Source organism: Amblyomma maculatum, chromosome 4 (genome assembly GCF_055883805.1).
Source record: "Amblyomma maculatum isolate TAMU_Amacu chromosome 4, ASM5588380v1, whole genome shotgun sequence".
Classification (NCBI taxonomy): domain Eukaryota; kingdom Metazoa; phylum Arthropoda; class Arachnida; order Ixodida; family Ixodidae; genus Amblyomma; species Amblyomma maculatum.
The window spans coordinates 72,326,667-72,339,626 of record NC_139347.1 but is presented as its reverse complement, the minus strand read 5'-3'; the positions used below and the strand labels follow the sequence as shown (position 1 = coordinate 72,339,626).

Here is a 12,960-nt window from a genome sequence, read left to right as displayed (position 1 = left end):
TGTAGCTATAGAGTTGCAACAAAGCATGATCCGTGATTGGCTACTGTGATCCTCTTCCGTGGGGTGCCGCGGCACGTATGCCCACTGTGTCAAGGCCAATTAGCATGCACATAGCAGCAGGTCACAGTAGCAAATTGCCGATCGCGCTTTGCTACATGCTACAACATCCTATATTACTGTATGTTAGAGGTTACAAAAATTGGGAAGTAGCCTTCTACTATGTGACTCTCTTTCTCTCCCTCCTTCTCTTCCTTAATCTCGGGGTTTGTGTGCCAACCAAACGGTTACTGCGCCATTCTTCTCATGACCAGTTATATTTATAATATGTCAACCTCACCGCAAGTGCAACTGGTGTGACAGAGAGGGGTGTAACGCTACTTTGGTGAATATGGACTCTGCTGTTGCACCAGGATGCATTATTAAAAAACATCACAGATAAGAATGTCTCTTGTTCTGATGTACCGCATGCGAGAAGCGCTGATATGTACAAATAGAATTTAAGAGTTTCACTATGCAGTGTTAAAAAAAAATAAAAAAAAGAACAGTTGGAACATCAGGTAATGGTAGCATTTTTTATGTTTCATTCCTTCCATACTCGATAACGATGGGCTTGCCTCGCAAAACATAGCCGTTGCACAGTTCCAATGCCCTGGTTGCAGCCTGTGTACCTGAAAAATGAGAAACGGTGCTACACAACATAGAAGAAAGCTCTTATACTGAGCCTAAAAATAACACTGCACTCACTTGGGAAAGTGACGAATGCCTGTCCTCTTAGCTTTCCTGACAGAAGCCTGTACTTAACCGTGCAAGTGTCTTCATCGAAGCGGCAAAACAATGCCATGAGTTCCCTGATGTCCACTTTGTGATGGAGGTTCTTTAGGTATAACACCTGCATCAAATGGGTATAGGAATCACAAACTAGTCACTCTCAGACAAGAACTGTGAAATGTGTGAGCCAGAAATTGTTCCTGTCATTGTGTTAGAAATTAGTCTGTACTGTACTGCAACAGAAAAACCACAACCCTGGATGCCCAGCTTATTTCCAAAACGATGCAATATGTTCCCTTGACAGTGAGAGGCACTGTGAGTAATATAAAAGTTGTCAGCTTACTTGGTTCTTGTTCCCTGGGCTGTAGTTTTGGAAACGTGGTAATTTCTTAATCTCGTCAAGACCAAGCCTCTCTGCTGCTATTTCATTTTCAGGAATGGGCACTATGACATGGTATATTGTGGGATCGGGATGAGAAGCGCAGTCTTCTGTGCTTCCGCTGCTCTCATCTGGTGTGCGCTGCTCAGTAATATTTCTGTTTGGCAAAGAAGCTTCAGGTTCTGGTTTCCTTTTATTTTTCCTTTTACTCATAACTCTTTCCATCAATCTTTGTGAAAACTCTGCAATGTGACTCATGGGATCTTTTGGAACTGTCTTCACATGCAATTCATTGCAAGCTATTCTTTCCGGCTGTGACACGTTGGTGCTCAGTTGTGAATTAGCATGGCACATTTCGTCCTGAAAATTATCTAAATGATGCTGCGTGGCGCTATTCTTGCTGTTTGTTATTTTCCGATCTATTTCCTCTAATTTGGAACTTAATGAACTTGGGTCCATCAAAGGGTGCTTCTGTTTCATTGCCTGAAAAAATAAATGTGATACGCAATCGGTCACACGAATCCATCAAAAAACAACAAGTCGCAAGCACATACAAATAAGTCACCCACCGCAACAGTATGGATTATTTTAAGCGTCTTATGACGAGTATCCGCGCTGTCCCGATGAAAATCTATGTCGAGATCTTTGCGCAGATCACCCAAACGCACAATGTGAAACCCAACTCACCGCAGCGTCTCTTGCTTGTAGGTAGAGCTCGACTTCTTCACGAGTAAGGCCACACTGTAATAAGGCATTTTTTTCTCGTTCTTCCGAGTCATCTGCCTTGTAGTCGTTCAAAGATCGGGTACCGGCATAGGAAAGCTCCACGTGGTTCCCAGCCGCCGTGAAATGCTTTTGTTTCTCTGCAAGACTACACGTTTAAATGCAAGTAAGTCATAAACTCGGCACCAATAGCGTGTCAAGACACGAACGAATTAAGACTGGCGCACACTTAACTGTTTGACTGAAAAGCGGGTGTCAAGCTGCTTCGTTAACATTTCTTTAAGAAACCTTTCCGGTTCTGTTTCAGTCCTCAGACGTTTCGCAGAGCACTTTTCAGCTGCCTCATCTTCGAAATACGAGGAGTTGCAATCCATTTTGAAAATAAGTAAATAAAGCTAAGAGGAAAGTTTCAGATCAACATCTCGCATGCTCCTAAACAAAGTTCCCAAAACAAGAACTGGATCGACTGGACTGGGTCTCGTGTGGCCTACAGATGCCTATGGCCCTACGGGCTGCTGTTTGTGAGAAGGTGGGAAATTTCAGATCAAGCAAAGATTTGATGATACATTGATAATTAGTCTTGATACAAGTTTGTTTGTTAGTTCTTATTAAGTGCTGGTTAATTCGCGATTTCTAGGTGGGAAAAAGCGGCTTCGAAGCAATGGCTTGGTAGCCAATATGGCCGAACACAAGGCTATCTTGCAGGTACGCTGTGACATACGTGTCAAATGCGATGTCATAAGTATTCTTTTATGATTACGGCCCTGGTTCAGCGATATTAGTTGTTAGCACATTGTTTTGATATCTGAGTTTGTGTGCCGTGTTTGTTGACTGCGTTGTATTGGCTTAACCTTGTTAAAATGCAGACCATACTCTGTGTCAACGTCGCGCTTAGTTTCTAGCTTCATAAAATTATTGTGACAGATGATGGACCACTTGTTCGTTTCATTTATTACTGCCACGCGCGGCTAACATAGTGGACCAGACAGTGCATCTGCAAGGTGGCAGCTTTAATTTGTTTTGCTTGCTTTGGCAGCATTGACTGTTTGTTTTTACATGTGGTGTTTTTTGCCCGCAGTCTGGTGCAAGCGGCTACCAGAGACCACCCTACCAGGACTATGACACGCCCCTGGAAGGTGAAATTGCTGCCGCGACAGCGCCACAGGATGAAAAGGAATTCAACACGCTGGACGAGCCAGTGCTTACAACCATCGTGAGTGGTCATATGCATCACTGTGCGTCGGTTTCCAAGCAAGCTGTGCCCACCAGCATATTAAAGTAAAATACAGGCTTGACACTTGTAAATAAGTGCATCCACGCACTCCCGTTGCATCAGCCTCGAGTCTCTACGCCGAGGCATGCATTAGTTTTTCGGCCTTTATTATTATTCTGCAGTCATTTTGCCTCATCTTCACGGAAATGAACTTGAGCCGGTTTAACGTGCGTATAATAATAATAATAATAATAATAATAATAATAATAATAATAATAATAATAATAATAATAATAATAATATGCAGCTGTTGAGCAGGGTTGTCAGATCGGGAACAGACTGGCAACAGATGCCTGCCCTGCTGCTAAAATGTTATGGGGTTACTGTAAAAACTTTCCAAAAGCGCTACAGCTTTTTACTGGGCCAAGAAAACGCAAAAAGTTCTTGCGTTATTTTATTAAGCAAGTCTCATGAAAGAACAGTGCAAGTGAAATGCTCTAAAATAATATTGGCCACCGGATCCTGCTTCGCACTTGATTAAAAATTTTTTATTATCAGTTTTTGCTGCTTTGCAAAAACTTGAAAGAGTGTTTATGTGAGTAAAAAGTTTTTCCCATAAAAGAACTTAGGTGAAAATCTGTTCACACTATTGCCAACATGCCCTGTTTTTATTCTTCAAAAGAATTGGTAGTGGTTGCTTTTGGGTTCTGGGGTATTTTGCTTGGAATTACCGCATCCTGAGCTTTGTGCTGCTTTATTTCAGGTCATCGAAAAGGCCTCTCCCGTGCCAGGCCTTCAGTACTTTGGTGATGGTTCTAGTGAGCCATCTTGCCCTGTGTGACTTCGTCGTCTTGTTAGAACTTAATGCCTATGTGGCCCGTTTCTTAAAAAGGGGATGTGAAGGAGGGGTGGCAAGCATTGAATTAATTTCTGCACTTTTTGGCTTTTCACTGCAGTGCATTTTTCCAACAACTAGTAGTGCCTGCACAACCACTATGGTTCTTGTTTACTGACAGCCAGTAACAACAAAGAGCTAGGACTTGATCAGCTGCAGCACAGGTTCATCGGTTTTGTTGGGAAGTTGGCAGTGATTGTCTGTATATTTTATTTTTTTTTTTGTGGAGTGCAGTGTGGGGGGGGGGGGGGGGGGGGCTTTTGTTGAGTGCCTAAATAGATGTGACAAGCTTTGCACTTGGTGTGGTTTTTCATCTCAGTGGAGCTTGCCTGCACTAGAATAGCACTAAAGCTGCCTGCATTTTTTGTCAAGGTTTTGTGATTCCTTTGACTAATTTAAAAGCTGTCCTATCATGAACACTGCTGACGTGTTGAATTTGCTGGCAGGTTCAGAAAGCATTCGCCGTGGTAGTGCAGTGGTTAAGGCGCTCAACTACCGTGCTGAAGGATGCGGTATTTACCTAATCCTGGCCGCGGCGGCTGCTTTTTGATGGAGGCAGAAAGCTAGGTGCCCGTGTGCCATGCGATGTCAGTGTACAAGAACCCCAGGTGGTAGAAATTTCCGGAGCCCTCCACTGTGTCTCTCATGGTCCGAGTCATTTTGGGGCTTTAAACCCCATAAACCAAACTAAACCAAACCAAAAAGCATTTGCCCTTGCCTATTTAAACACTCATATAGATTGCACATCCTTAGATTTTTCTGTGGTCTAGTATGCTATGCCCTATCTGCTTTATCTGGAATAAAATGTACAGTTGATGTCTCTTTATTTAAATTCATTATGTTCTCTTTTTCTGGTTTTATTTGTTGGGGGTAGCATTGCTGTGACTTCAGTCTTTATTATTGCAGGCATATTTGTTTTCGTTAGTTTCTCCACAGAAACGGTAATTCCTTGAAAATTTCCTGAGTAGCAATCATATTGTTACTTAGCTGTATTCGCTCTATTCGCAATATCTTCCTCCAAACTTGTATTTTTTCTTTATTTTTTTCAAAGGAGCCTGTAGTCATTCCCTTATGCTGACTAATATGCTTGTCTCCCTTTTGCAGGTAAGAGATTTGAAGGCGATTGGCATCAAGTTTGCGCACGTCCTGTATCCGAAACAAAAAAACACAATCTTGAGAGACTGTAAGTGACATTCTTGTCGTCTGTTTGATCTTCCTTCAGAAGCAAAATGGACAGACCTTAATGCTAATGTTTTGTTTATGCAGGGGACTTATGGGGACCTCTTATCCTTTGCGTCTTCCTTGCCACGTAAGGAATCATATATATATGCCTCTTATAGGTGCTCTTGTAGTGTCTTTCTTATACTCTTTCTTTTTAAGTCTGTCGTGTGGTTTAATTTGCACTCTTATAGAAGCTGTTGTCTTTCGTGTATTCAATGCTCTCTCCCTTCCTTTGGCTTTATCACCATACTGGGTAGGCTTCCTGCAGCATGATGCTCTGGGGGCACTGACAACACAATTGAAGTTGATTTTGAATGTAGTAGATTACGGCATTCTAGCGACGAAGATCTAACTTTCACTGAACATGTAAACTTTTTCATGTAGAAAAAGAAAAGAAATAAATGCGTCAGCACCACTAGCTCTTTTTGCGAGCATACTGTGATGTGTCAAGACAGTTATGTAACGTGTGGATCCCTAAGACCAGGATGCATTGCCATTAACTCCCGAATTGTGGTCATGGATTCATTATCAGTGCTGTCAAATGTTTGAATCAAGTAGCAGGCAAAGAAAATTCCATGTCAAAGGAACTACCGATCTTTATAGAAAGATTATTTTTCCAGTTGAAAGCTCCTTGTCAAAGTAAACAGATAACTGGCCGTCGCATTGAGAAACACAGCAGAACAATATAAGACTGCTTTTTCATTATATAGTTTCACTTTCATGTGGTAGTTGGTACCTGTGAAATCTGACATCGGGGACACGAAGCAGTCGGACCTGTGTCTTGTAACTCTATAGACATGACTACTGCTGCATGCAATGGCAGTAGTTATTATGATTTTAACTGAGATAGTACAAAGGGGTATTGAAACTGTTGTATATAGCATTAAAGTGGTTTAAACAAAAATATACTGATATCTGTCACAGATGTCAGCAATCGCTTTTGCTGGCAGCATCACTGCCTATGACAGTGCCACAGGCATCATCAAAACATTTGAAGAGATGATGACGAAGCATGATTAAACCATAAGAAATTGCAGTTGTTTGTGAGCCAAAGAGTTAAGGTATGTGAAATCTCTTCCAGAAAGTTTGCTGAAATCTAAAATTTAATAGTTGTTTGTGAGCCAAAGAGTTAAGGTATGTGAAATCTCTTCCAGAAAGTTTGCTGAAATCTAAAATTTAATAAAATGTAATATATCGGGTAAAGGAGACGTTGCTCGACTGCATTCCGCTTTTTGTTGAGTCTCTGTGTTTTTAACACAGCATGGCACTACTTTTGAGTCTGGCTTGACATTCTTTGCCAGTTGAAAATATAAATTCCTGCCAAAACCTTGAGTTCTGTAGTGGAACGTCTTTGTCATGGTGTGCTTGGGACTTCCAGAATCCTTTATTTTTGTTGTAAAGGTCAAAAACCGTATTGCGTTCAATAAAGCAGGCTGAGCATGTTCAGTAGATGAAACGTTTATTTAACACGAATTTAAGAGATAAGTAATGAAAGCAGTTGCTGATTTTCTTCTGGACAGTTCAGCCAATGGAATACACAACTGCAGCCCATGTTATCATACATTGAAGTCCTCTGCATGCCCTTCGGCAAAATCTGGGAGGAACGTAAAGTACAACTTCAGAGCATCGAATGTCGATATTGCCTGTCTTGTTGAAATTTTTATTTTGCACAGCACCTAGTCCTCTTTAAAAGGAAAAGAAAAATACCAGTAAGTGCTACTGAAGGTTATGTCATTTCATCAGTTCCCGAATGGATTGGCGCAAAACGGCTGTTGCATTCGCTATCCTCGGCGCTGTGGTTAACATTCGTGTTTGTCGCTCCCAGCGGTCACCAGTGTTGGTTTGTGGCTCTCTACACTTTCCTACAGCTCACTATAACTTGCTACTTAGCGTTGCTGCTGAGAGGGAGCGCAGAGGTCATCGCTATTCCTAGTTCTGCTGTTAGGTGGGGAGCTCGCCAGAACGTTTGTATAGCCAGCCCATTGCAAATATTTTTCTTTGTGTTGGTGTGGGTGCTAAACATGGCTTCTGTGAAGTTCGGATTCTCCCATATGGTCCTAACTCAGATTTCAACTAGCGCTCTCTATGCACACTGCAGCTCGGGGGCAGGTGTGAATGGCATTTGTGGTTGCTATTATTGTGTGTGTTCATTGTAAAGCAACAAATCAGTCGTCGGGGACATCTAGATTTTTTTCGTGGTGCAGGTGAACTCTGTAATGCTCTTCGCTGTAGAGGTGTTCCCAAGCCATACGGAAGATAGAAATTTGGTTGGGCCTCATAAATCTCCCATTAAATGGGTCGTTTCATTGTAAGGCATTTGACTGTACCTTAATGCCATTATAGGAGAATGTCTGCAAGAATGCGCCGAAAGTTTTGCACTAGTCTCTGGTAGTATAGACTGTCTCTTTAAACAAATTTTTCTTGGCAGTGAGTGTGTCTTTTGCTTTTGCAAAAACAGTTGGGAATAACCTTGGAGCTGATTTTCATGCGGACGAAAAAATGGGTGGAATTGTTCTTGTTGTCTCATTGAATCATGTCATTACACTGCATCATTTTTGTTTCTGTTGCCAATATTATGCCTGGTTTCAGCTCGTTGTGTACGCCGTGGCCACGAATGACTTTGAAAAGCCGCGAAGATTTAGGATAACGCTCGGTCACCCGGAGCTAATGCTTTCGCTCCACATTCGGTTCAGCAGTTTGAACCCTTCTCGTTTTTTTTTTTTTTTTTTTTTTTTTAGGGTGTACTCGCAAACATGCTTTCTTCTCGTGATGTAGCAAGAATTTCACTTTGCTGTTTTCTCTCTTGTTTAGGATGCTACAGCAGCCAGAGGATGAGAAGATTCACAGCGGTGCCCCCCAGTTTGCCCAAATTTTTGTCTTGGTGTGGTTGGGCGCTGGTGTGGTCACGTTGAACTGTAGGCTTCTGGGTGGAACAATGTGAGTGCATCATTTTTAGATTATTGGCTTTACATTCATAGTATGCAAGCTTTTTTGCTGTTGCATTGCCTACTGCTATAGCAGGAACTCATACATTGCCAAGTATTTGGGAGAAAGTTGCATTGCTCTGACTTATTGTATGTTCCGTTTGCATACTGTCGCGGTAGGACATATTTTCTAGACATCAGTCGCTGCGCTATCAATATTTTCGTTGCCAAGTGACGCTTTTCAGTGGTCGCTTCTTGTTTTCAGCATAACATCGTAAGGTTGAACTGACAGATAACAACTTTACCAAAGGGACCGATCTGTCATATCTTTTCTTACGTGCTTCCACTCTAATGACTTGATCTAAAGCACTGCTGGTGCTGGAGGGGTTAGTGCGTATCTTATTTTGTAGATAACCTCAAGGTTATCTGATAATAAATGTTTGGCATCTTTTGCTGAAACAGTGTACTGCAAATTGCATGTGCATTAGACGATGCTGTGAATGCGTTTTTGTATGCACAGCCACGATAATCTGTCTGTGCCTGTTGAAAGTGTTTTTTTAATAAAAATAACATGAAACATTATCTGCTCATTAAGGTACGTCCTTTTTGGATTTTTGAAGGTAAAACTGCTTAGGATTGCATACAACAGAACTGACTTAGGTCTGAACCGTATTCATTGTGTTGACACATGAATTTTTTTTTTTTTTGAAACGTCTAGCACACCCAACCACTAGGTTCATACAGTTTCTCCACAATCCAGATTAGTTGTTTACAGTTTGGTGCTTCTCCCATGTTTAGATCCTTCTTCCAAAGTGTCTGCGTGCTTGGCTACTGCTTGCTTGCACCCTGTGCAGCATTGGTGGTATGCCGGATCATTCTGCTTGCTGGAAACCAGACTATCGCCCTCTTCATCCTTCGCTTCTTTGTGACCATGCTCGGCTTTGGCTGGGCTGTCTTTGGTGAGCCTTCGTCTAGTTCTTTTCTCAGCTGTACTGGAAATGTGACGTGATGTGTTTTATACCCATGTGCTGTGAAGACGAAGTTAATGGCAGGGGTGCAACAGCTGAAGTAGGATTTGGAGCGGCTTTTGATGCACGAAAATCTTAGTTTTTGGAGCAACGAAGTCTAAATTTGGAGCAGGTCACAGAGGAAAGAAAGAAAAAGGAACTGCATTTTGGAGCGCAAATTCAAACATAGGAGCTGGAAACCTTAGTTTCAGCACAAAAAGAATTAAAAGATGCGAATATTGGGCTGCATGAATGTGAACGAAAGAAAAGTTGGCAAGGGCCGCCTATCGCTGGTGCTTGATAGATTCCCTTCGGGAATCTGGCATGTACCTATGCACCTATTTTTTTGTGAATAAGTCTTTTATACCGCAAGGCATGCTGCTGTAATAAAAAAAAAGTAATGTGAACCGTAAAACCACGGAAGTTAATTTTTCAAACTCCAGGGAACAAACAAAAAGTGGAAAAAGTTTGAAGAATATGTTTTCTTCTCTCTTTTGCTTCAAGCATAGTTTAACAACCTTAATCACTGGTTTTTATGTTGCTTGCAAGACTCGTAAAGCACTGTATTACTGTCCATGAAATCGACAGCTGGCGTCGCGCAAGGGCAGCTTCAGAAGTAGTCAATTCAAATTCAGGAGTGACTGTGATCAGCATGTGCCAAAAAGCAAACGCAGTACAAAAATAAAACAAGCAAAATGTCGATTTAAAAGCCAGCACATAAGAGAAAAAGGAAAAAGAAATGCAGCGATAAAAAGGTAAAGGAATAAATGCCGAAAGGAGATAAGGAAGAGGGTTGTAAGCAAACAAAAGTGGCGAGCACATCTTTGGCCTGTGATTTGCACTTTCTAGAGGCAGGCAATCACTTGGTGGTTTTGACTTAGTCGATATTTTCCCTAAAAGGTGGTGGGCCATGACTCGGGATATTAGGTTATATTCTTTGTGGTCGAAGCAGAGTTTATACTATTTCCTTGCTTTAGCAGCTGTAAATGTTATTTTTGGTAGTCTTGAGCTCTGTCTCAGCATTATAAAATTCAAAATCTAAGACTGCTGCCCGTTTCCCGACCGGCAGATGCCCGAAACAAAATTTACATGTTCCCCCTTCAACACTGTAACTGATGCACCTATTTGTCGATGGGAGCGTGAGTCTATCGACGAGACAGCATGAGAAACCTCGCGGTGCGTGAATCACTTAGCAGAATAGCGACAACTTTGAAGAGCCGCATAAAAAACGAGCAGCACATGCATTAAATGTGTGCCGCGCCTAACGTAGGACTGTACTAATAAAAAAATGCACAATATGCATCTGCTGTGCCACCAAGTTAAAGCCAGTATGTATCCACCCAAATAGACAGCGTTAGAATCTGTCTCCAATGAACACACTGGTGGCTCAGATGATAAAAATCTAACCAAGGCAAGAGAGTCTTTCAGTGTCAACAAGCATGCACGTGGTTTTTTTTTTTACTTTGTTGCGTTAGTTGTATCTCCATGAGTGACTTGGACTGGCCACAGGCAAGACTGCAGGTAACCAACGCAGCTCTTATTTTTTGCCAAATCTAGTATGACTGCAAGCTTCTGTGGCTAGTTGGAGCATTTTGGCGTTGCGTGGCACAACTTATAACAGTTTTCACGGTTTTGGCGCAGCTTGGCGCAGAAATATGCAACTTATCAGAATAGTGCAATCGGCATAGTTGCTTGCACCCCTGTAGTGGCGCTGAAAAATATGCTGACACATTAAAATGGTTGTACAGTACAAATGAGGTATAGCTGTTTATTTTTTAACCTCTGAGGCTCATGAGCGTACTTAAAGCTCAGCGAGAGAACAGAAACTGTAATATCTGATAGTATATTGATAATTTTGTTCCACAGGAAAAGTGCTTATCTCGGAATATGTTGCGTTCTGTCGGTAATTTCTGGCACCGGAAGTACCTGAGCAAATTGCTAAGTAACGTGGCATTTGGCTCCCCAAGACAAATTGTTTCTAGTTTACCAATGATGCACGGGAAATGAAAGCAGCAAAAGGGGAATTTTCGGATAGATTTTCCAGCTGGAAATGTTAGTAGCATGGCATGTCACTTATGAGACGGTCCCAAAAGGGCTAAGCTCTGCAGTGCATGGTTTTTACACGACGGTTCTCATGTCCTTTCAAACTAATGGGGCGGATAAAGCTGTAAAACATTTTTTTGAACTGTTTTAGTCTTTTATTTCTCGTTTCTAACTCTCTCTGTTCTTCATTGTTTACCTTCCCGTTCAAGCATCCACGGCATTCTTGGCGGACAGTCAGCCCTCGTCAAAGAAAGCTCTGGCCGTGTATCCGATCTGCCTTTTCTACTTCGTGATCAGCTGGTTGATATTGGCCCGGTCACCCTAGCACTGTGAAATAAGGCATATCCTCTCTTTCCTTGTGGTGTGGAGTTTTTAAACCCTGTGGATGCACAACAAGGTTTCTTTTGAGCGTGTCTCTTGCTCACAGGGGACACTGGAGTGGGACCTAACTTATTTTTTTCACGTGTGGAGTAAAAGTAGTAAAGTGAACCAAGGGTGCTTTGACATTTTTTTTTGTGAAAAGGTGGAAAGGCATTTTAGCAGAATAGCAGTAGCATTCATGGTGAAATTGCTGACTGAGTGTGATAAGCGAATGGTGCCTCCTTCACTAGTATCCTGTTCATTTTATTCCTTTTGGTTTGAGAGGCTGAACATTCAAATGTCTAGTCACATTCCACAGTCTGTGTATAAAAAGCCACATTTTTGTAATAAAGTTGTATCATGTTACTGGTCTTGATTTTTGCTTTTCCTGCCTTGCCTCGAGTACTGCAGGACTGCCGTCACCGACAAATTATGCATGGAGGCCTCATGTTAGACCACGTATACCAAGATTTAGGCAGTAGCATTGTCCAGTCGTGAAAGTAAAAATTTGATGTAACGCAAGTCTTGCATATAAGCATACGAGACTAAACATTAACCACAGAAAAATGAAATTTGTTGAAATTTCTTTATCGAATTTGGAAATAACGTACGAGTGCTATTTTTTCTAAGAAAACTATTTAAAAAAGTGAATATTTGGTTCTTATAGAGGAATCCTTTTTGTAGACTCAGATTATGTTTTCATTCATACTGCCCCGGTATCGCCCAGTTAGACAAGGTTAAGGTATTCCAGCAAATGCCAGTTTCAGTTGTACCTGAAGAAATTCTTCGCTAATCTTTTTGTAGTTATTTTTCACTGTTTTCTGACAGGTGAATGGTGTGATGACTACCATCCTCATTTCCAAAAAAAAGATCATTGTTGATGTATTTTTTTTTTCAGCTTCAAGACATTTGACAAATTTCATGATACAAGGCAAAATTTGCATTCCTTATTTTACTAACATAGATAATTACACTCAGTTGACACTCTGTCGATTTGTTGCAGTGGGTGAACAATGTTCTGGTGCTTTTACAGTTTCACAATCCTTAGAGAAGTATATTGTTCACATGGATAGCTCACCTGTACATATTTGATTGTTTGCCAGTGACTGTTCAAAAGAAGCTGTGAATAATTATGATGAGAGTGACGAATAATGTTGTAAACTATGTTTTGAAACGGTTTGACCGATTGGGCATATAGTTCTGATTGTTGGTGAAAGCTCGCATCTTCCAGTTACTTGGAAGATATAGCACATGGTTTTTCATAAATTAGCCCTGTTCCTTTTTGAACAAGTACCTTACTTCAAATACCTAGAATTAACCATAACAAGCAATCTATTGTGCAACTTTCATGTAGCCAACATTTGCTCTGATGCGTTTTGCAAATTGTGGTGCTTGAGGAATGAGCTAAAATAAGGCCCAGACTTAAA

At 41.4% G+C, this 12,960-nt stretch overlaps 2 protein-coding genes across 3 annotated transcripts; one reads left to right on the top strand and one right to left on the bottom strand.

The window, feature by feature from the left end:
• Nucleotides 1–494: 494 nt before the first annotated feature.
• On the bottom strand, nt 495–2,366 carry LOC146191376 (RNA-binding protein 41-like). 2 transcript variants are annotated; one of them, XM_084601929.1, is made up of 5 exons: nt 2,105–2,366; nt 1,835–2,018; nt 1,112–1,630; nt 745–889; nt 495–688 (listed from the first exon to the last, which is right to left on the bottom strand). In XM_084601929.1, the coding sequence occupies exons 1-5, from the start codon at nt 2,242–2,244 to the stop codon at nt 510–512; spliced, it is 1,167 nt and encodes a 388-aa protein (XP_084458055.1). In that variant the 5' UTR covers nt 2,245–2,366; the 3' UTR covers nt 495–509. The 2 variants fall into 2 exon arrangements, with proteins under 2 accessions (XP_084458055.1, XP_084458056.1); XM_084601930.1 differs by having other exon boundaries at nt 558–668; nt 2,105–2,360.
• Nucleotides 2,367–2,491: 125 nt separating this feature from the next.
• On the top strand, nt 2,492–11,899 carry LOC146191375 (protein YIPF6-like). Its single transcript, XM_084601931.1, has 7 exons — nt 2,492–2,575; nt 2,949–3,083; nt 5,083–5,161; nt 5,245–5,287; nt 8,011–8,136; nt 8,922–9,082; nt 11,383–11,899. Exons 1-7 carry the CDS (start codon nt 2,549–2,551, stop codon nt 11,496–11,498), a joined length of 687 nt encoding a protein of 228 aa, XP_084458057.1. The 5' UTR covers nt 2,492–2,548; the 3' UTR covers nt 11,499–11,899.
• Nucleotides 11,900–12,960: the final 1,061 nt, after the last annotated feature.

Excerpts from the sequence above, each read along its gene's own strand:
- LOC146191376 (XM_084601929.1), bottom strand. The coding sequence starts at position 2,244 with ATGGATTGCAACTCCTCGTATTTCGAAGATGAGGCAGCTGAAAAGTGC. Across the intron at positions 1,631-1,834 it reads TACAAGCAAGAGACGCTGCG|GCAATGAAACAGAAGCACCC; the intron begins GTGAGTTGGGTT and ends TTATTTTTTCAG. Across the intron at positions 689-744 it reads GGCATTCGTCACTTTCCCAA|CACCGTTTCTCATTTTTCAG; the intron begins GTGAGTGCAGTG and ends TATGTTGTGTAG.
- LOC146191375 (XM_084601931.1), top strand. The coding sequence starts at position 2,549 with ATGGCCGAACACAAGGCTATCTTGCAG. Across the intron at positions 3,084-5,082 it reads AGCCAGTGCTTACAACCATC|GTAAGAGATTTGAAGGCGAT; the intron begins GTGAGTGGTCAT and ends TCCCTTTTGCAG. Across the intron at positions 8,137-8,921 it reads AGGCTTCTGGGTGGAACAAT|ATCCTTCTTCCAAAGTGTCT; the intron begins GTGAGTGCATCA and ends TCCCATGTTTAG.